Source organism: Dendropsophus ebraccatus, chromosome 1 (assembly GCF_027789765.1).
Source record: "Dendropsophus ebraccatus isolate aDenEbr1 chromosome 1, aDenEbr1.pat, whole genome shotgun sequence".
Lineage (NCBI taxonomy): Eukaryota > Metazoa > Chordata > Amphibia > Anura > Hylidae > Dendropsophus > Dendropsophus ebraccatus.
In genome coordinates, this window is record NC_091454.1 from 157,973,544 (window position 1) to 157,996,448 (window position 22,905).

The 22,905-nt window shown below is 39.2% G+C and overlaps 2 protein-coding genes across 2 annotated transcripts in view; both read right to left on the reverse strand.

The window, feature by feature from the left end:
- UNC13C (unc-13 homolog C) overlaps positions 1 to 9,023 on the reverse strand; it is a 393,542-nt gene extending 384,519 nt beyond the window's left edge. Inside the window, exon 1 of the mRNA XM_069982623.1 lies at positions 5,972 to 9,023. Within this exon, the coding sequence (XP_069838724.1) occupies positions 5,972 to 8,978 (3,007 nt within the window). The 5' untranslated portion in view covers positions 8,979 to 9,023. The remainder of the gene's footprint in view (positions 1 to 5,971) is intronic.
- A 12-nt stretch (positions 9,024 to 9,035) lies between these two features.
- LOC138800706 (protein unc-13 homolog B-like) overlaps positions 9,036 to 22,905 on the reverse strand; it is a 133,333-nt gene continuing 119,463 nt past the window's right edge. Inside the window, exon 8 of the mRNA XM_069982608.1 lies at positions 9,036 to 9,157. Coding sequence (XP_069838709.1) covers positions 9,110 to 9,157 — 48 coding nt within the window. The 3' untranslated portion in view covers positions 9,036 to 9,109. The remainder of the gene's footprint in view (positions 9,158 to 22,905) is intronic.

The window sequence follows — 22,905 nt, forward strand, 5'->3', positions numbered from 1 at the left end:
ATGAGCCTGCAGGAGATTAACTACATATACTCCTAATGATGCTTCTCATTACCGGTCAATTTCTGCCTTCTTCTTAGGTGGCTGGATTTGTGAATACCGTAACATTTTTACCCTCTAAAATTTACTTCCGCCATTTATGGCATCTATTTTTATCTACTTTTCTAAACATTATTAAAAAAAATTATACAATCATATCTGAAAGTATCTAAATATTGAACCAGTAAAATCACAACGTTAAGGAAACGTCTATGTACATAAATATGAAATCAATAGAAATAAATATTTATAGTTTTTAAAAAGTAAAACATATAGGAAAAAAATAAATTTGTTAAAAAGATAGGAAGACCTACAGTATAAGATACAGACGACCAGTATATACAGTATAAACAATCTACATAAATAAATAGGAAGAGAAGGATGCAGGGGCACTCACCGTTACATGCTGTAAACTTTATTTAAGGTCTAAGCTTCACCTTTTCATAGCATGGAAGTGCTGGAAGTGTCTGGCGTCCTCGCCGCCTGCAAAAGCTATGTAAAGGTGAAGCTTACACCTTAAATAAAGTTTACAGCACGAAACGGTGAGTGCCCTTGCATCCTTCTCTTCCTATTAATTTATGTGATTACGATACTTCACCTTTTTTAAGAGAGCACCACTAGTGTACATATAGTGTACACGTCAATTCTTTTGGCAGAATGCGGAATCAGCCGGCCCATAGAATGGTGTCCATGGGGCCGGCGGAAAGGCACGTGGCCGTGCGCGCGTACAGGCGATGGAATTCCGCAGAATTTATCTGCGAGAATTCCTCAGTGTGAACCCACCCTTACTGAGAAATATTCCTGCATCTATCAGGGTATATGTGTACTTAAAAAAAAAAAAAAAAAAAACTTGTCTTGTATTTTAACAGTATGTAATATGTTTTAATTTGGTCAAACTTATGTTTTATTCATTGCAGCATGCAGTGAATCAGGATATGCTGTATTCATAAGATGCAGGCTCCCGCCACCTACCCCTGCTGACTGACAGCTTCCCCCCTGTTAATATGCATGGGCAGAAATATGTCAATTAGCAGCAGGAAGGCGGCAGGAAGCCTGTAATGCATTGGACTTTTTGCAGGGAAAACAAACAAAAATACAGTATTAAGTACAGTACACCTTGAGCATACATTTGGCAGCATAGTTAATATATATGGACTAAACCCCTTTTGATCCAACATAGTCTAATATTTAGAGAATTTAGGGTATGGTACCCTACTGCTCAGGACCATTCTACTGCAAAGGTACAAAGAAGCCTCAGGTTGGCTGACTTTTCGATCATGTTAGAGACCACTGCTTAAAGAATTGTTTTAAAGTAATTTTTGACATATCACGCAGAGACAGTGCTCAGGCCCCCCTCTGATCATTATAGCTGGGTGAAAAATGGCAGTATGCTTCACTCTCCAGTTAGTCACTTGATCCAACCCATTGCAGGAGATGAGCTTCATTATAAGTCTATAGAGCCCATCTACTGCAATGGGATGGGGCAACCAACAGGAGGCATGAAGCTTGTGGCCACATGCATAACCTGACTATATCTAATGATATAAGGGAGTCTCAGCACTGATGTACAGTACATAGTAGAGCTGCATGCTCCTTCCAAAGATGCCAACTATAGATAGGAGCTCCGTTTTGCTGTGCTTAAGGAAGAGGGGCACAGAGCTGCATAATGCAAAGTTATTAAGCTGTATCATACCCTCACTAATACCCCTATCCTTGTGCGCAGCAGAACAGAGCTCCTGTCTATAGTTGGCATCCTATGGAGGGGCATGAAACTATAAAATGGCACTGTGTCTCTTCCACTGGGCCTGCACTTGTTTCCAGAGGTGTAAGTCACATGCCCCTCCATAAGACGCTATCTAAGGATAGAAACTCTCTTCCACTGCACATAAGGGTGATGGATGTGCGGGGGCATTGAGCTTCATAATGCAACATAACTAAAGAGGATGGTAACTGCAGATAAGTCAGTAATACTCGCTAATATTCATACATAAAATTCTAAGTTTTTTTTTTTTTTTATTAATGTCAAATAAATATCTATGTGTTCAATTAGAGCTCATTTGCTTTGACACAAGTAAAATGTTTAAAGCTAGATTATAAAATTGAGATAAATTATTTTACCAGATTATCACACTGCATGATGGCATGTCATACTTTGCATTATCTACCAAAAACATATCGCCACCCACGCCTACTCCACTGGAACATCTTATTGTCAGTGGAGCAATAACTTGACAGGCATTAAAAGATGAATACCATTATAAAGTGCTTATGGCAATGGATTATGGGATGTAAATCCATTCCCTTCACATTGTTTATCAGGCACTGATAATAAATGGGATACTTTTCTGAAAATAAAGAGAGAGAGGACACACACCAAAACTAAAAATATAATTTCTAGTGACTCCCTAGTCCTGTTATTCATTGGTATTCAATCAGACATTTCTTCCACCCCCCTGTCTCAGAGTAGCTGGATGTGACTAATATACACTTACATAAAATTCAGACTAAAGTGTTTCTTGTGTTCTTGTTCACTTACATGGATAGAATCATCTACATTTTGACAAAGGGTGTGAGGCTAGTTGATAGTTAAACTTTGCTTGTATTATAAATGATGAAAAATCTACCAAGAGAAAGAAATGAAAACTGAAAATGTGTCAAACATGTATCAAAACTGTCTGATCTTATTGACTACATGCACATTTTGATTCTTTTGGCTGTAGTATTAGCCAAGGAGAGATCTGGATAAGGAGGCTTTACCCTTTAAGCCAAAAACAGTAATGGAAAATGACTGCCAGGTAAGCTAAGGCCTCCCAAGGAAGCAATTCCAACAGGCTCCTTACTTAGGGCCCTATTACATGGCCCAATGACTTGCTGTAAGGGCCCTATTACACAGAGTGATAATCGTCAGAATCGGTCGATTATCGCTCAGTGTAATGGAAACAAGGATCAGCCTACGAAACGATCATCGGCTGATTGTTGGTTTAGATTTGGACCTTAAATCACCAGGCGCGACCGCAGCTGATGATTGCCCAAACACACCCGATACCTTATCTCTCCCCACTCCCGGTCTTCTCTCCTGTGCTCCACAGCTTCCCGCTCCCAGCAGCTGCAGCGTCTGAGCATCCAGTCAGCTGAAAGGCCTCTCAGACAATCACAGGCCACACCGTCCCATTCCGTGGTTGCCAGAGCGGCCTGGCGCTGCTGCGGCCGGGTCCGGGAAACTACGGAGTACAGGAGAGAAGACAGGGAGCAGGGAGAGGAAAGGTGTCAGGTGTTTGGGCAAGGGCTGCATGGACATGCTAGCAATGTCCATGCAGCCCTTGCTGCCCAATTATCAGACCATCTAATAGGTCCAGTAAACGAGTGCCGATCTAGCAGATCATTGCTGGTTTACTAAAATGACCGGGCTGTGTAATAGGACCCTAAGGGAGCACCGATCTCCTAGATTGAGTCCATACATTACCTTATAACATTAGCAATGTCTGGGCAGCCCATAAAAAAATAAACTCCTACATACCTCTCCACACTCCCTGACATCCTGCCAGCTTCGGCCCGCTCCTGGCTATGTGTGAAGTCACCGGACGCTCAGCTAATCACTGGGACAGTGCTGCGGCTGAAATCCTGTGTTTTTTTATTAATGTGTGGTGGAGTTATCTTATGGAGTGAGTGCTGCCTCAATATTCATGAAGAGGGGGCAGGAAGGTTGAATATATCAAACCACTTAACTAACACAATAATAAAATACAAGATTTCATGAAAACAGCACAGAGGATGATTAGGATCAGTATCCTCAGCCCTATAATGTTAACAGCAGATTAGGAAATCCTAATAGTATTACTAAGTAATGAGTAAAAAAAAATACTCAAAATGGAAAGTTTGTTAGTTTTTTTCTTCTTCTTTCTTTGTCCTTTACCTTGTCTGGATCTACTGTATACATATTTACCTGACTGTGGTTTCTCCTCAGACCTATTGACAACAATATTGTGGATATTATGATATAAAAGCTGTAGAACTATAAGACAGACTTTATACTGTACTTAGACAATGCTTTTAAAGGGGTTGTCCAGCACTCTTTGTTTAACATGTTGCTGCCATATTAGTAAACATAACAAACATGTTATGCTTACCGCTTTGCACTCTCCTGGTGTCCCAATGCTGTCAACAGAGTCCCCCACAGTCTGTAGCTGCTGTTACTTCCAAGACGAGCTCATTTTTGGAGTAACGGCCCGCTTAGCCAATCACTGGCCACAGTGCTGTCCTGTATGTAACAGAGGCTACAGATCATGGGCGAAAAACACGACTGCATCGGGACATCAGGACATTGGGACATATATCTATTCTACTGAAAATCAAGACAAGAAAAGAATACAAAGAGCCTTATTTTCTTTTATCTGAAAAGAATTACTTTCTGGGCATTAAAATAACACTGCAATAGCAAACAGATCAATACTACAGACCCCAATGACACCCCCCCCCCCCACTGTAATGTATATAAGAAGATACAGTACAGGGGGGTGGGGGGAAAACCCTGCTCTGTATAGTGCTCTGCAGCAGCTCTTGGTCAGAGCAAGGGATTGGGAGTGCATGGCTTAGACAGCTCTGCAGTTCCAGACACAAAAGTTGGTAGCAGTAGAGGTACCCATGTGACCCTCTACTGCAGCCACCCAAGAGAAGTATATATGTAAATGAAAAATGTTACATTTATTTTAATGAAGTTATATTATAAACGGATATAACTTTATTAAAGCAATACTGTATATTAGCTAGAAGAAAAAAAACCTCTCTTTAGAGTACCCGGTCCTCCCTGTACTACAAGTAAAACTACAATTAACCCTTATTGTTGTCTGGAAGGCCTGTAATCCCCGGTATTTTCTAAAAGAACCCTAACCATGATGTAATTCTAACTTCTGCTAGACTCTACTAACATTACTTTGTGTGTGGTTTCAAGTCTGATGGCTATGGAGGGATGTTACATATGCAAAAGTAGCACAATGGACATGAGGAAAGATGCATTAACTTGGGCTCAGTAACACAACTATATACAAATTATATATCAATTATAATATTTTTGCCTTCTTATAAAGTAGTGGGGTCTATGGGCCTCACTAAGTACGAGTGCCCAGGTGTGACTTGTATCTCTGCATCTCCTATAGCTACACACGGGCACTGATATGGTTATGCAATGGGAAATAACTTCCTTCCACCCTGGGCATCCCTTTTAAATGACTGTAGATGGAAAGTGACTGCATTTATCACCTATTTATCTGCTAGATGTATGTTCGGGTTACCACAAAAATATAAAATATAAAACCTCAATTTCTTACACACAGTGAGCAAAGATTCTGTCAAGGTGACAATTGACAATTTCCTATAAAGAAATAGGACTGGAATTCTATAGCCAGTCATATTTGCTGAAAAAAAACAACAACATATTTTATACACAACTAATGAATGAATGAATAATGAATGTTAACAAAAGCAATTATACAAAATTATAATATTATATGGGGAAAAAAATAAATTTAAAAACCTAACACAAGTTGTTTTTTTTGTCATCAAGCTATTATATGATGTTAATAATAGAAACATTATTTGGTTTTAATTTTAATGATCCATACACAAGCTAGTGAAGCTCTGAGGGGCTATTTTATAATGAACATTTCTGCACGTGCAGCACACCCCACAATGCCCTTGAGACAAGTGACTATAAGGAAACTGCCACAAAGTCATTGTGTAGTGTAATAATTACACTATAACTGGCTTGTGGTTGACATAATTCTGCCCCTTTTTATTAATTCTAGAATAGGCAGCATTGTATTTTTTATCAAGGTCATCAAGTCTATCATTGTAAAATTAAAAAACAGACATTACCTACTATAACCTACTATACACATTCAAAACATAGTGCACATGGTAAATAATAAAATGTAGGTACCTCCAGCAAGAATCCTTTCTTCAAGATCAGCCATTTCTTTCTTGTATGCTTTCAGAGCAGCTTCCTTAAAACTTGGGCGAATGCGTTTTTTCTTTGGAACCTCAATGGATTTCTCAGGCACGTTTTTATTCTCCTCATCGCTCTTGAAGTTCTCTGTCATGTCGTACACTATTTCACATTCAGGTTCTATTATATCCTCAGGAGCTAAGTCATCATATGGAATGTTATAGTCATCCATCTGTAAACTAGCAAACTCTGGGTCATATGAATTGTCATCATACTCTTGATATTCTTGCATTTGGTCAAGATTCTCATTTGTATTTGTTCTGTTTTCAAGTTTAGCAAGAACTTGTTCCATCACTTCCACGTAATCAGCTCCATTGTCATTTCCAGCTACAGATTCCCCATAATCAATGTCATCATCGGCTTTGTAATAATAAGGTTCTGTGTAAACATCCGAATCGAGAGTTGTGCTGGATTCATTTGCAGTAGACTGTGATAAAGTACGGAATCTGCCCATAAATGAAGAGCCACTTTCATCATAGCCACTTAAGCTCTGTGTGCTTTTATTCCATACAACTTCCAGAGCTGATTTAGCACGTTGAAGAGTGGAGCCAAACTTTGGGAAGCTAAATGTTTTATCTGAAAGATCAATGCTTAGTCGACTATGCCATGACTTTGGTGGAGCATCCTCTGAGTCATCACTTTGCAGTTCGCTCTGACTGCGGTACATCATAGGCAATCTTCCCTGACTCTGGTAAATTTCATTGGCATTTGTTTCAATATAAGAGCTATATTCACTAGTCCATTGATTTTGTGACACAGTGCAGATTTCAGGACAAGATGGAGAATTGCTTTCTAGAGTGTAATTGTAGTTTTCTGTGTTATATGGAAGATCAGTACTTTGGCACTTTTCATAATTGTTTGCATAAATTTCCATCTGTTGATCTGCAGGGCAGTTGACGTTATAGGCAAAGCCATGTTGTGTAGAGGCGTCAAGTCCAGAATCTGTACCTTGCTCTAAATGGTGCCACTCTTTCCATGGGGACAAATCCCCATGCAAAGAAAGTTGAGAGTCGCTGTAGTGACTGCGATCTCCTGACGTACAGTGTATCCCATTACTGACACCACTGTCCACAGTCTCAGTGTTCTCAACTTCATTTTCTTCGTGGTAAGGCTCTGCATCATTACTGAAAGCTTGCTCTTGAGAGCTTGCATACCAGTTTGATGAATTATCTTCCGGCCGTCTTTGCCAGAGTTCCCGATCCGAGGAAGACAACAAAGAACTTCCATTTGTTCTTATGAAATATTGGTTTTCTGAAAAATCTTCAGAGTAAGACTGACATAACTTAGAAAAATCAGATTCTGAGCGACTCAGTTTTGGTGTAGAAAAGTCAGTTTGTGAATGCCACAAGGGGGTTGAATCACTGTAATATATTTTGTTTTTGTCCAAACTGTCAGATACAGGAGATTGAAAATTGAGGTCTCCGTAGTCCTCTTTACTTTTATAAGTGGCAGATTCAGATGTTCTGTGAGGTTTTTTATTATGGGATGACTGCCCATTCCTTTTGCTCCCATTTGATTTCATCTGAGCTTCGGACTTGGAGATCATTGCATAACTATTTCTGTTTATGTCAGATTCCAACTCTTTGTCACTGTCTTCATGAGATTCCCATTCATCATGATTAATCTTTGGCTCCACAGAAGAAAATTTCATGTCCATACTCTCATACGTCTGGGACAACGGTAGTGCCTTTTCTTTTTTTACTTTCGATTCATGGGAAATAATGTCAGTAGAAACTCCGATGCCAGTTCCCTTTAACTTATAACATTTTTTTAACACTAAATCTCTATCTTGTTGTGTAGCAAAATAGACTAGAATTGGTCGGGGTTTTGCATTTGGGCAGTCTCTTTGCTGCCCTAGTCTGTGAGCAAGTTCAATTTTCATACTGTTTTGTGCATCTGCAAATCCCATTTTTTCGATTAAAATTCTATAAACAACATTTTCACAAAGTTCATTCTTTTCTTCAGGCACATTTAAAAACCTAAGACTTAGTTTACTACTGTTATGACCTATCTGCTTTATGTAGTCATGGATATCTCTGGTTTCTCTTCTTGACTGTACAAAACCTGAACGTAACTGCTCAATTTCACTCTGTACAACCTCCACACTGCTGGAAATTTCATCAATTGACTGCTTTAAGGAATTGACATGACCTCTTAATTCTGACAGTTCAGTTTCAATTTGACTTATACCTTGAAGTTCTTTAAAGATCATTTCCATGACATCATGAGTTTGACTTATGCAACCTGTGGAGCTAAAGCCAGGTTCAAGTGCATTGGTTTTCTGTTGACGAACTGTTCGGTCTAAAGACTTGCTTCGCAACCCCCAAGTTTTTTTCCATGTGCTTACTTCTGAATCTGAGGAAACACATTCTTGACTTTTTTTCCATTTTCTAAGTTTGCGTAAAGCACCCATTTTTAGGCTATGTAATGTTCGTTCTCCATCGGAACTTCCATCAGATGGAGCCAGGCTGTTCATGCTTTTTCTGTTTCGCCTTACTGGCATGGTGCTTGATGAGTATTCCTTGGTTATACTACCAGCCTTTGTGTCACTTAAAGATTCTGAATATGAACTATCAAGAGAAGATATTTCATTAAGTGCATCCTCATTATTATTGCCAGCTAGAATAATATTCCTCTGCAGCCCATTGGCAATTGCTACTCTATAACTGAATGTTGGAGAAAGTGAAAATTCCTTTTTACCAGAATCTTCTTCAGTTGACAGGTTGCAGGAAGAAGAACACTTGGCAATTTTTTTGACTGTGCTTTTGATAGTAGTTGAAATATTTGGGTTCTTGATTAGGCCAAATTGAGAAATATCCTGTTCCTTTTTGCTTGGACTTTCTTTCTTTTTTGTAGGATTCCCCAGTTTCTTTGTAAACATTCCTTTGCAAAGCTTATATATATAAGAGAAGATCAGGCTCTTCAATAGGGCAGAAACCATCAGGGGAACTTTATATTAACCTATCTTTGAAAAAAAAAAAAGTATCTCTGTCTCCTGAGCAAGATTTGTTAGTCCACGCAACATTAAGCGGCAGCATAAACAAACACGAGTACTGTGACAGAGTGTATGTCCTATGGGCGGACCAGAAACCGTCTTCTTCTCATGACTTCTGGACGTCTCTGCAATGAAGGTAGTTTAAGTATCACTAATTGATAAGTACAAATGACATATGTGGATAATGGAGGCATACAGTATAGCAAGCATAGCATGCAGCACTAACAACATAATAACTGACATATATAAAGTATAGTGGTTGATGTTGTAAGGTCTAAGTCCATTGTGACTAATAAATATTTTAATTTTGTAATATTATACTGCAACATGATCCTGGTAATACTAAAAGCCAAGGATTATCAACTGTACCTAGGATTATCACTCTGCTTAAGACATTGATCCATTCCTCAAAGAATCCTTAACCAATAGGAGATCAAGAGGTAGGTTACTGTTCATAACATACACAAAGGACACCCTTTACAGTCCTTTACAGCCTATATTTGACCTTACAACATCTTCCTTTGTAACCCCAATAGAGAGTAAAATAAACCAAATGGATTTATTTAGTGATATAAATTCAAACTCTAAAAAATTTAAAACAAGATCAAGCAAGAAGTATATTTACAAAGCTCATTAAACAATTACGTCTGATTGGATATTGTGACATGATCTAATATGACATATATAAGCAAAGTTTTAACTTGGGTGTATTAGTTTCATTCATTTTCTAGCTAACATGTGCATGTTTTATGTATTTTTTGTGGTTTTAATTATATCATATTTAAAGTTCACATGTGAGAATCATCTTATTAATGCCAGCTGAAGTTTCTAACATACGGATATCTCAATCAGCTAGGCGTAATCCCTTATGACTAAGACTTTTCTTATTTGAAAAGTATCTCACCACTTAATGAATCACTGAAAGAGATGTAGGTCAGCTTCCTTATTTCCAAGGAAATATTATTTAGCTCTTCTGGCATCATCTCATTGACAGTTCCAAATCTGAGCTTTGTAATTAGACCTCTATATACAGCACACTGCACAACTTCCCATTCAACCTATGAGAACAGCAACATGGTGACTTCACGGATGTTAACCAGTTTACACATGGGTTTACACATCAACAAGACACAAGGCACCATGTATCAAGGTAGCTGAAAGTATCGGGAAGCATATTTCTTCAACTGGAACATGAACAAAATAGTGAAAAGACATACGTACATGTGAAATCTTAACCAATATGATCACCTGAAATCCAGACAATACAAGGATTCATTATTTAGCAATATTATCTGAGATTCAAGTGTTAACAGTATATTAGCCTGAAATACAAATGTAACCTCAAACATTTCTTAAAACCTTTAAGTCACTTTTATAAATATACACTATGAGCATACTGTATAGGGAATGGGAAATATCTGTGATATTTGTGATAAGTATTGGTATCATTTTTAGCACAGTGACTATAAAAGTAGTTCACGGTTTCCTGTTAGTCTGCCCAAAGGCATCAAGCTACTCTATACCAGTGTTCTGTCCTTGTCCCATGCAGAGAAGACAACCTACCCTACACAGCATCATACAGTCTAGTGGAGACATCTCAGGCACATCAGTTGCAATTCAAATACCGTGGGTCTGCCCACTTCTGCTATTGCATCCCTAATGTATGTATGATTTCATTTAATCTTGTAGATTCTGGCAAGTCCTAAAATGAAAAGAACTAGTATGACCTTACTTGGCCTCAAATGTGGGGTTCTCAAGTCAGTCTTATTTCCATATCCATATCCTAAACCTCCACAAGTGTCAATATACATTGAAAGAGTGTTAGGCCCCAGTCACATGTGATTAGGAATGTGTTTGCCTTGCATAGTGCCTTCTGTTTGCTGGAATGCAATCTGTGCTATTTCCATTGTATAAGCTGTTGTCCTGATTTCTATCTTTGTGGCCTTCACTAGACTTTCATGATAGGTGAATCGACATACATGTGACTTTCGATACATTTCCATCTGATTTTCAATAGAACTTGTCTACATACCATAATCAAACTGGAATTTTTTTTTCATTCTGAAACCATTGCCTTCTATATGTTATAGGTAGTATATTTATTGGTGTAGTCTCTTATTCTTTACTCTTGCATGTCTTAAGGCAGAATTGCATTCTAGCATGTGGTACAGATGTCAAAGTAAAGATCATCTGCAACTTTCTTAATGAAAAGGACACTGGCAAACTGAAAAGCATTCCTGGATATTATTTTTTTTTCAATTATATAACATTTTATTTTCTTGACATATTTAGATGATTGTACTATACACTGGTACAAGTTTTTCTTTGTTGAGTAGATCTGATGGGTCTACTTAACATATCTGACAAGCCTTATTTGCATCTTGAGGACAATTGTTTATGGTTCTTTAGGGTATAAGATAAGACTTCATAGAGTTTGTACTCTAGCAATGAAGCAATGAAGCAGTCTCCAATCACTTGTTTGCATTTATGCTATATTGGCTTTAATAAATATTTTACTATTTATAGAAGTGTTTGAGGGACACAACCTGGTAGGATGGAACCATAAGATCTCTCATAAACACTAAAACAATCACACATAAGCATCTATTTCTGTAGCCCCGGCTATAGAAATTCTCTTTTCAACAGTATATCAATCTCTTCTCATTATCAGGAAGATTGCTGGGATTCCCACTTTCTGATGGGTTAACTCAGAGCGAAGGGACAGCACAGTCACATTAACGCCTGCAAGTCATATTACATCAGGCAAATCTAATCTGTATTCTTGGCTAGCTGAATACAGATGAGCATAGGAAGATTGGATTTTCAGATCAAAAGAAGTCAAAGAAGCACATTAATTTTTAAACAGGACATTGGCATCCAGGCACAGCATCCCATGAGCCAGGAGTCCCACTTTAAATAATGGTTACATCCAATGCTGGACTCAGGTGTCTACACATTTTTGTGCAACCAAACATATGATTAGTATTAGCAGCTTGCTGCCAGCCAAATAGCAGTAACCCTTTTATTGCCAGAGTGTGCAGAAATAATATCAGGCTTCTATATGCTTAGTTCAGGTAATAATTTACAAAAACATTTTTATTGGGTATTTGATACCAAGTAGGGTCATAATAGGACCGGAATGTGAAAATAATTTACAATATTTTTTGAAAATGTAAATATTTTCTGTACATTAAACTTAAATATCCTACAGCCATTTCCCCTTTAAATTGACTTTACAATGGTCTAGTAGAGCTTGCTTCCACTTCAAAGTGCTAATTGTTTCCAGTTTCCTTATCGTGTTCAGCCCAAATCACAATTTTTAATCTGAATGACAATTGCTCAGGAGAATAATCTACAGGATACTGACGCTGATATTTTCAGATAAACTACGGGGTGTTCATCTTGAAAGATTAATCAAGAAGCAGAAATACATAAGCATCTGTAAATCTCAATTTAATACTAATCCTTTGGTGAACTAGAAAAAAAAAAAGTACTTCACATTAGCAGCAGCAACAGCAGCAGCAGCTCCACCAAACGCTGCCTGCTTGACATGATGCTCAGCCATAGGCAACAGCTCTATGTGTGTAGTAGAGAGAGTGTGCAGAGCATCACAATTCTACGCTCTCCCATGAGTGCCTGATTCTTAAATTCTGTGCTGTCCTTAAGGTGTCCTACTTACATGGTAACCAAGATATCATTGTCCACTAGGTGACGTGACCAATGTAACCAGGAGGGAATTAATTCATGTATTTCATGCAAAGTCACACTATAATCCCTTACATTTCTTAAAAGCATGGCTATGAATTATACAGAATATCTATCCATCTACATAACATTAACACATATATTTCCCTTATACCATTGTAGGTCTTTCTGCTATGAACTTTGCATGTTAATTTGGAAGTACAACATCATGCAAACATTACTACAATAGTACTTTCCCTCTGACAGTAGTGCAAGCAATACTCTTCATAAATGGACAATCACTGCAGACCCCTGACTGGGAATTGTTGGGTGCATGCTAGAAATATCACAAATGTGTATAAATACAAGTTCAGGAAAAAAAAAGATAATATTTGGGAAAAATGATACATACCTGTCTCCAATCTCTTCTCAAAAGAAAGAAAATTACATACCACTGGTTCTAGAGCCCATATTTCTCCTTATTTCCATTGCTACATTGCTATTTTCCATTCATCCACAGCACGTTACAATACAATATGAAGCTGCTTCACAGTGATTTGACTCAAGTGCAGTCAGGCATGTTGCTAGTCTGCAATGGTATCTGTTCCTCTAAATTCCACCGCGCTCTCCTGGCTCCACCGTCAAATGCATTTTTATAACTCCTCCTGCTATTTCTATCTCTCACTAACTGAGGCTTTATTTATATTGCGTGTCTGAGATAACCAAACAGGAGTCACAATCCCACTTCTGTGAAAAGGGAGAGAGAACTGGTGCTAGTAGACATCCTGGTGTTTTCTGAGCTGGGAACTTCACACATCGCTGTTCCTTCTGCCTGTGGTTCTGAATGCAGCATTCACTGCAATAGCCACAACCCACCTCTGTGAAAGCAGCCCCTCCACTTCCCAGATTGAGCAAAGAAAAAGCGAGAGAGAGAGAGAGAGAGAGAGAGACACACACACATACAGAGGCTTAGAGAAAGTCCTTGCTCACACATCAAACACGCACAATGCTCTGTGAAAGCTAGCAGGTGCATCCCTGGCCCCGGTATTGATAGTCGGCTGAAGTACCGCCTCTAGCTTGTAGAGGAAATCTGGTTGCTAGGGCCATGTCTCAGCTAACCTTTAATTTATCACAATAACGTGACCAGGAGTGACAAGTGTGCAGCCATTTCTTTCAGCAGAGTCTTTTCACTATGTCTGGACACTTCAATAATAAAGCTGATGGATGCTTTAGAGACTGTTGAGGCATGACTGCTGAAATCATTACCAAACGTCCTAGTCTGCTAGTTATCTTGTTTTCTCCTAATTTTATTTTAGACACTATGCCTTTAAATATATCAGGAATTTCTAACTTTTAGAGTTTGTTAGAAAACCTCATAACTTTATTGGTTGCCACCATACTTTCAGGGGGAAAAAAAATCAGATTTTCACAATATGCTCATATACGCAAATAAAGCTCGGTCAAGGCAACATCTAGTCACTGATATGCATTGTTAGTCACTGTAAATTATATTACGGGTTGGTGTTAACACAGCGATCACACTTTAGTGGATAACTAAAAACTTCAGTGACTCAGAATGAGGAAAGCAAGGATGTCTTTGTACACAAAGTTTTGTTATGTGAAAATGAAAAAACTGTAAAAAAAAAAAAGCTCATAATCTTAAAGGGACATTCCAATCTGCAACATTTATGGCATATCCACAGGTTTTATATTTGCACTTTAGCATGTTTATTATTACGTTTAATTGTAAGCAAATGTTTTAGATATGTAAAAGTCACGGTGGGGGGTTGGTGGTAGGCATAGAAAGAAGAGGTGGAGCTATAGACGCACATTACTGGAAGGCGGGTGGTAGGCATACTGCTGTGGGTCCCAGTTCTAGTTGCATAAAGAAGTATGAAAAAAAGGTTTGAAGATGTTGATATGATTATTAGAACTGTGGCTGACTCACACAAAAATGTGTTGTCCTGTGCCTGGGTTTATACAGCAGAAGGTTAGGAAGCAAAGAGTATTTGGGATGCAATGGTCTCTACGATCACACATTTCTTGGGCATGGCGTAGTTTTCTAAGCACAAAACAAATAATAAATAAATAAATAAAAGGAAGACACTGGCACCCTGTCCACTTTCAAATCCAACTTATTGTGTGAGAAGAGATAGTATATGCTCTTCAAAATGGATGGTATGTAAATGCCAAAGATGAAATGGGCAAGTCGATGCATAACCCCCCACAGAAAAGGACTCTCACAGACCAGCAGACAAGATAATTTGCATTAGGAACTTTGTCTGAGCCTCCATTGACAGTTCTGCCATTTTTGACAGAAAGAATAGTGAAATAGTGAAAAAGGCAGAGCTACTGTGTTACTGCATTCAAAATGACAGAACCCATGATGGAACCCCCAGTGGAGAATTATATATATATATATATATATATATATATATATATATATATATATACACACAAACTACCGTTCAAAAGTTTGGGGTCACCCAAACAATTTTGTGTTTTCCATGAAAAGTCACACTTCTTCACCACCATACTGTACGTTGTGAAATGAATAGAAAATAGAGTCAAGACATTGACAAGGTTACAAATAATGATTTGTATTTGAAATAATATTGCTTTTGCAGCAATTACAGCATTGCACACCTTTGGCATTCTAGCTATTAATCTGTTGAGGTAAGCTCGAGAAATTGCACCCCATGCTTCTAGAAGCAGCTCCCACAAGTTGGATTGGTTGGATGGGCATTTCTGGCGTACCATACGGTCAAGCTGCTCCCAAAACAGCTCAATGGGGTTCAGATCTAGTGACTGCGCTGGCCACTCCATTACCTATGATAGAATACCAGCTGCCTGCTTCTGCTGTAAATAGTTCTTGCACAATTTGGAGGTGTGTTTAGGGTCATTGTCCTGTTGTAGGATGAAATTGGCTCCAATCAAGCGCTGTCCACTGGGTATGGCATGGCCTTGCAAAATTGAGTGATAGCCTTCCCTATTCAGAATCCCTTTCACCCTGTACAAATCTCCCACCTTACCAGCACCAAAGCAACCCCAGACCATCACATTACCTCCACCATGCTTAACAGATGGCGTCAGGCATTCTTCCAGCATCTTTTCATTTGTTCTGCGTTCTTCTTTGTGATCCAAACACCTCAAACTTGGATTCATCCGTGCACAACACTTTTTTGCAGTCTTCCTCTGTCCAATGTCTGTGTTCTTTTGCCCATCTTAATCTTTTTCTTTTATTGGCCGGTCTCAGATATGGCTTTTTCTTTGCCACTCTGCCCTGAAGCCCAAAATCCCGCAGCCGCCTCTTCACTGTAGATGTTGACACTGGTGTTTTGCGGGTACTATTTAATGAACATGCCAGTCGGGGACCTGTGAGGCGTCTGTTTCTCAAACTAGAGACTCTAATGTGCTTATCTTCTTGCTTAGTTGTGCAACACGGCCTCCCACTTCTTTTTCTACTCTGGTTAGAGCCTGTTTGTGCTGTCCTCTGAAGGGAGTAGTACACACCATTTTAGGAAATCTTCAATTTCTTAGCAATTTATCGCATGAAATAGCCTTCATTTCTAAGAACAAGAATAGACTGTCAAGTTTCAGATGAAAGTTCTCTTTTTTTATGGCCATTTTGAGCGTTTAATTGACCCCACAAATGTGATGCTCCAGAAACTCAATCTGCTCAAAGGAAGGTCAGTTTTGTAGCTTCTGTAACGAGCTAGACTGTTTTCAGATGTGTGAACATGATTGCACAAGGGTTTTCTAATCATCAATTAGCCTTCTGAGCCAATGAGCAAACACATTGTACCATTAGAACACTGGAGTGATAGTTGCTAGAAATGGGCCTCTATACACCTATGTAGATATTGCACCAAAAAACAGACATTTGCAGCTAGAATAGTCATTTACCACATTAGCAATGTATAGAGTGTATTTCTTTAAAGTTAGGACTAGTTTAAAGTTATCTTCATTGAAAAGTTTGACCCCAAACTTTTGAACGATAGTGTATATATATTTATGTATTTAATAATAATAATAATAATAATAATAATTATTATTATTATTATTATTATTTATTTCAGTCAGGTGTCACTGTTATCTATCAAAAGTTGAATTCCATTTTGTGCCAGGTCTTCTGTTGCGAATGGAAGCCATAAACCAGATGCCAACACTGTCTAAATGTTCTGCTATGTTCTTCTGCTATGTTACTTTTAATACAGTACGCAACCTCTTTTACTTAAAAGGGTTGTCTCACAAAATCATGGTGTAACTAGCTGATCATGGGGATGGGACCACTGGGATCTGAGTCTCCACTGAGGGTAGAGCAGTTGACATTGTCTATGGGAGCTGCTTGGCTACCTCTGGCAGCTCCAATAAAGAATGGATACAATGCTGCTTCATTGAACAGGGAGAGTCAGCCCATATTATTGAGAACACAAAGGTTCCCAGTAATTGTAACCCACATGATCAGTAAGTTATTCTGTATCATGAGGATAGGACATAACTTGATTTTGTGGCTCAACCCCTTGAACTATTTCTAGTTTCTTGATTGTGAAAAACGAACCATCTTATTGAAAGCTATGTCATGACCAAGGTACCTTTGCTTTCACAGTAATCCTCATATTTCTCAGTATTTGTATGATGGTAACCTAATAACTGTTTCTGTTTCATTGCTTCATTTTGTAGGCGAAGGTGTGAGGTACTCTCCTGACTGCTCACTGACACATGATGTTGGCAGAGATATTGGTCAGGTTCTAGAGAGATAATCAACAGTCAGAACAACCCTCCCCATAGATAACGCTTGTATGGAGAGAACAAGGACAGGATGGGAAATGATAACTGATGGCGTCCAGTCACAATTTGTATTTTTTTTAGAGGTTTTAAAAGCAATATACTTGTTTTATCTCTCTCTCTCTTTTTTTTTTTTTTACGGTTTTTATGTTAAAATTGATGTTATACACCCTCCCACTGTGTTGATATTTAGTCTTTTCTCTGATCAAAATTAATAGACTAATCATAGGAAGTCCCCATCCTTTGCGAATTCCCATAAGGAAAGACAATTGTTCATCATGCAGGTTGTATATCAACTGAGAGCATTTAACGTAGGTTAATTATATATGGGCATGGAGGGAGCATAGGCCACAGTTTGACAGGAAGAGAGATACCTAGTGGTCCTATGCATGATGTTTAAACACATAAAACTTAAAGCGTAACTGTCTTTAAATGTCACTTTTAAGAAATCAATAAGTATCAATGGTACAAGTGATTTTGAGAAACTCTGTGATAGGTTTTATTAAGCAAATGAGTTTCCTTCTGTACTCAAAAAGCTGTTTTGCACCCTCCCCCTTCACGTCAGAAGAAGCAGGATTTTTGTGTCTATTATGCTCCATGGCGGGGGGAGGGGTCGAGGGATGAGTGAGCACGGAGAGGAGAAAAGGCAGCCCTGCAGAGAATATCATCCTGCAAACTTATCTCATCAAGTTCAGATACCTGCACTGACCTTAGTGCCCTGTGAATCCAATGTTTTATCTGCCCAGTCTCCAAACTGCAGGGGCTGCTTGTCTCCTCTTCCTGCTCACTCATGCCCCCAGCCCCTCCCCCCTCCAAAGGTTATAATGGGACTTAGCAAACATGTTTTATTTTGCTTCTCTGTAAAGAAGACTGCTTTATAAATAAATAAATAAATGAATGAATGAATGAATAAATAAATAAATAAAGCAAGTATACTGCAAAACTGCTTGTGATCACAACCCCTGCTGATTTCCTAAAAAGAATAAAAACACACAGGTACACTTTAAGGCCATCTTCACACAACGTATGTTTTACATAAATCATGGCAATTGTTATAATTTGCAACAACGGCTGTGATTAATGCAAAACATATGTTGCATTTGAATGAATGAAATCCCGGCGAGAGCGTATACACATAGTATACGCTCAGGCTGGGATTCCATCCGACCGCACGAAAAACTGACATTTTGAAAAACTGACATCCAGCCGCAGAGAACCTATCAGTTCACACAATGGAGAGTGCGGCTCCGGCACTGGTGCGCCCGCATTTAGCAGAAATTAAGATCATCTTCTCTGACAACGGTCGTTCTGTGACCCGGCCGGGTCACAGAAAGGCCGATGTCTTATGCCATGTGAACATGGCCTAAGTGTCATAATTTATCTAATATAGCCCTAACATAACATGAACTTAATGTTCATGTTTGACATGAGGTTCTGCTATTACCTGTAGTCTATGCTAGCAGACCTTCAATATACAGCACAGCATAGGGACAGAGCAGCTGTTTGAGATCATAATGAGCCCAAAGGTAGTAGATTTCAGAAGTCGGATCTTATTTAAGAATGTACAGTGCATCTACAAACAACAACAATAACTTATTGATGACAACTTTAACATGGATAATTATAAATATACTGTAGGTCACACACCACATAAAGAACAGACAAGAAGCCGAACTGAAAAGAAGTGTTAAATTATAATGTCACCCAGAAATATTACATTATTTTCTACTAGATCAAGCAGCATGGACAAGTCATTCATTTTATTACAGTGGTTTGCTGTTTTTATGGCCAACAGATGCCTAGTTACTCCTCGGTATGGTCGTATGTTGCACTGTGGTGCTTGCAGGAACGTGACTTGATTGATACATAGTAATGTATATTTGTGGTGCAATGTACCGTATGTACTACAGTTATGGTAAATGTAATGGTTGGGCTGCTGAAAGACTCCATGTGTTTTGAAAGAGAGTCTGTCACATTATTCATTATTGATTCATGAGGCTGCTCCCTCTTGATCTGCTGTTCGCCATCTGCTTTGTCTTGCCAAATGAGGTAATGCGCTTAGCATGACTAGATGTTCTTCACATTCTTGTAGAGGCAGCCCTGTTTATTTCACCTGAACAGACATAAGCATCATCTGGCAGAACATCCTCCTTATTATCCAACATCTTAGCAAATGATTTCCTTAAAGGGGTTCTTCACTATAGAATATCCCAATTTGTTAGAAGGGTCCATTGACACTAAGCAGATCACAAAATCTCTCTCCATTGGAACCTCCAGCAATTGACTATAAGGGGAGACCTGGCAGTAAGACCCCTTGCACACTGCCTTCATCTGTGGTCTGCATAGCCATAATAAATCATGTACCATAGTAAGCCTTGGAAGTTGAGATATCCTTTGGTCAAACTCCTTGGTCTATGTGAATGTATATAAAAAAAATAAAAAAAAAGGAAGCAAGGGACTTGCAGGAAGAAATGTGTGTAAGAACTAATAGTATTGGACCCATCTTAGTTTATGGGCCAATGCAAATGACCATGGTTGCCATAGTCTGTGCTTTTGCCCTGAGCCCAGAATACAAAAAACAGGACCTACACTTAGAGTACTATTTCACGGGCCGAGGAGGGCCCGATCAACGATGTAAACGAGCGCCGATCTGCTAGATCGCCGCTCATTTACTGGGCCTATTTCACGACCCGATGATCATTGAGCAAGGGCTGCAGGGACATCGTTACCGATGTCCTTGCAGCCCTTGCAGGATACATTACCTGTCAGGTCTTCTGCTCCGCTCCGTCTTCCTCCCCGGGTCCGGCGCGCTCTAGTTTCAGAATGGCCTGTCAGTAGACAGGCCACTCAGCCAATCACAGGCTGCTGGGGTCCCGGCCTGTGATTGGCTGAGCGCTCCGTCAGCTGACAGGCCATTCTGAAGCCAGAGCGCGCGGGACCCGGGGAGGAAGACGGAGCGGAGCAGAAGCCCTGACAGGTAATGTGCGCTGCTGCTTCTCAAATCGTCGTTCGCCCACCGTGCACCGCTATTCAACCGTAGCGATGCGCGGTGGGGGAACGATGATTTTAGGTCTGGCCCTAAATGAACGATCAGCCGATGACACGATCATCGGCTGATCGTTCTCTCTATTTCACAGAGCGATAATCGGCCGAATGGGGCAGATTCGGCCGATTATCGTTACTGTGGAATAGGACCCTTACAGTATACAGCCCGAATTGCACACATGCCTGGGTTAGTCCGTCTCTTCTTTCCCTTCACAACCAGCAAACTTTGAACTAATGTTTATGGGCTCATATCTCATATCATCAATTTTGGCAATGGCCAACCAAGCCTAGTCATGTGTATTATACATATTACAGTATGTTGTATGTTTTCAATTATTTAGAACCCTTTATAAACAAATTCTGTGTACTATTTGGCTTTCAATTTGAAGCTTACAGTCTAGGGTGAGATAGCAAATTTCACATGGCAGCCCCTGCCCGGTGGCATAGTGGTAAAAGCACAAACTGCAGTATGAGAGGAACAGCCCACCCTGGCTTTCTATAGAGAGACAGCTGCTTGGGAGTCACATTAACATGGTGCCTTCGTGTAATGTTAATGCACTGCAAAGGACTGCAAGGTCACACGGTATGCTGTATATTTCATATATTTCTCAGGTTTAAGTGAAGTTGATGCCCAGACAGTTATCTTCATGTACAAATACATATTTTGAAATTGAAAACTCAATATAGATGATGAAATACGTAATAATAATGAACTGCAGTGTTGCCCTTAGTACTTGCCCTTTTATAGACTCCTTTAGATATGTGGCAGGTTGTTCTGGGCACCATCCGTGGTTTTCAATAAATTAGATTCTCATTGTAATAATACCAGTTTCCTGTGTAATTACATAAAAAAGGTGTTCAGCACAAGCACCATCTGTATGATGGCCCCCTGCAACTTTTACATGTAGCTTTAAATTAAGTGTCAGCAAAAAAGGGAGCATGGACTTTTAGTCTTGACTGATTTAATGAATGCTGTCCTCCATTTTTATTTTATTTTTTTAAAACTTGGTGTTGTTTGGTAGTGATGGCTATATTCTCCAACATATGTATGTAAATTATAAAATACAGCTCTTGGTACTCCACATTTTAGACATGCCTATGACTCCAGTCTTTAAAAAACAGTTCCTTATGTGTTTAGATTCATGCACTACTTTAAGAGTTTTTACGAGTAGCTTTATAGGACAGATAAGGTCAACAATATTAATAAAGCACAGTCAGCGGTCACCAGAACTGCATGTAGGACAGACGAGTGGTGTTTTATACACCGTTTTACTATAGATTTCTATCAGCTTGGCAGGTCTATTTATTAAGAAATACCTATTAAGTCTATTTGCTTACATTCTATATTTCTTTTACTCAGACATAAAGCCTAGACTAACAGCTCTATGGTCTTCACATTAATGTATTAGTCAATGGTATGTATTTTTTCATTTTATTGCATACAGAATTAAAGCGAAGCACGTTTTCAGGCATGCTCTTGTACTGCCCTCTGCTGGCAGTTTTCTGTATCTCTGCTCACATGGCTGCTTCAACAATTATTAAATTGCATAGAGAAGGTAGTATCTACAGATTCAAAATCAATTTTTTAATTAAATGTATTTCTAACCAGTGAAAATCAGTCTTTTTTAATGTTGTTCTCATCAATCTATTTAGCTTCCTTTCTATCTAAGGTTAGTAACAATAAATTTAAAACTGTGTGCATTACACCATATTCTTAAAAATTTTTGTCATGTTTAAATAGGAAAAATCTTTTCACAGACTACTCCATTCATTGTATATTGTATGCTGCTGTATTACACACTCCACCCTGAAATGAAATCATGATAACCAGTCATATTCTATTATTTCTGGATTTATTCTGAAGAAATGACACGCCCTAACCAAGTAGAGGCCCAATTACAAGGAACGATTATTGGCCGCCGCTATCCTCAGTGAGCTTCCCGGATGATCTAGCGATCGCCCAGGCATCCCCCTGCACTTACCTGATTGCTGATGCCGCGGCGTCAGCAAGCAGGGAACGAGGAGCAAACGAGCGCTGACAGTGCTTGTTTGCTCCTCAAGTTGCCCCCTGTAATAGGGACTTTAGTCTGCTTTGATCACTTGATGCTCTAAGTAATCATAGTGACTGGAGCACGTTCAGGTTCGTTGAATCCCGAACGCTCTGCATTTCATTACCGATGGCTGAATCTGTTGCTGAGGAATCTGTGGGTTCTGGGTTTGGGTTCTGACGAACCTGAGCATGTTCGAGGTTCCCACATCTCTAACAGCGACCTAGCAATTATGAGGGTCCTCAGAAGCACAAGGAAATCCTACAGCAGGTTAATGATGCTGACTGTGTCAAGAAGTAGTGAGCCCC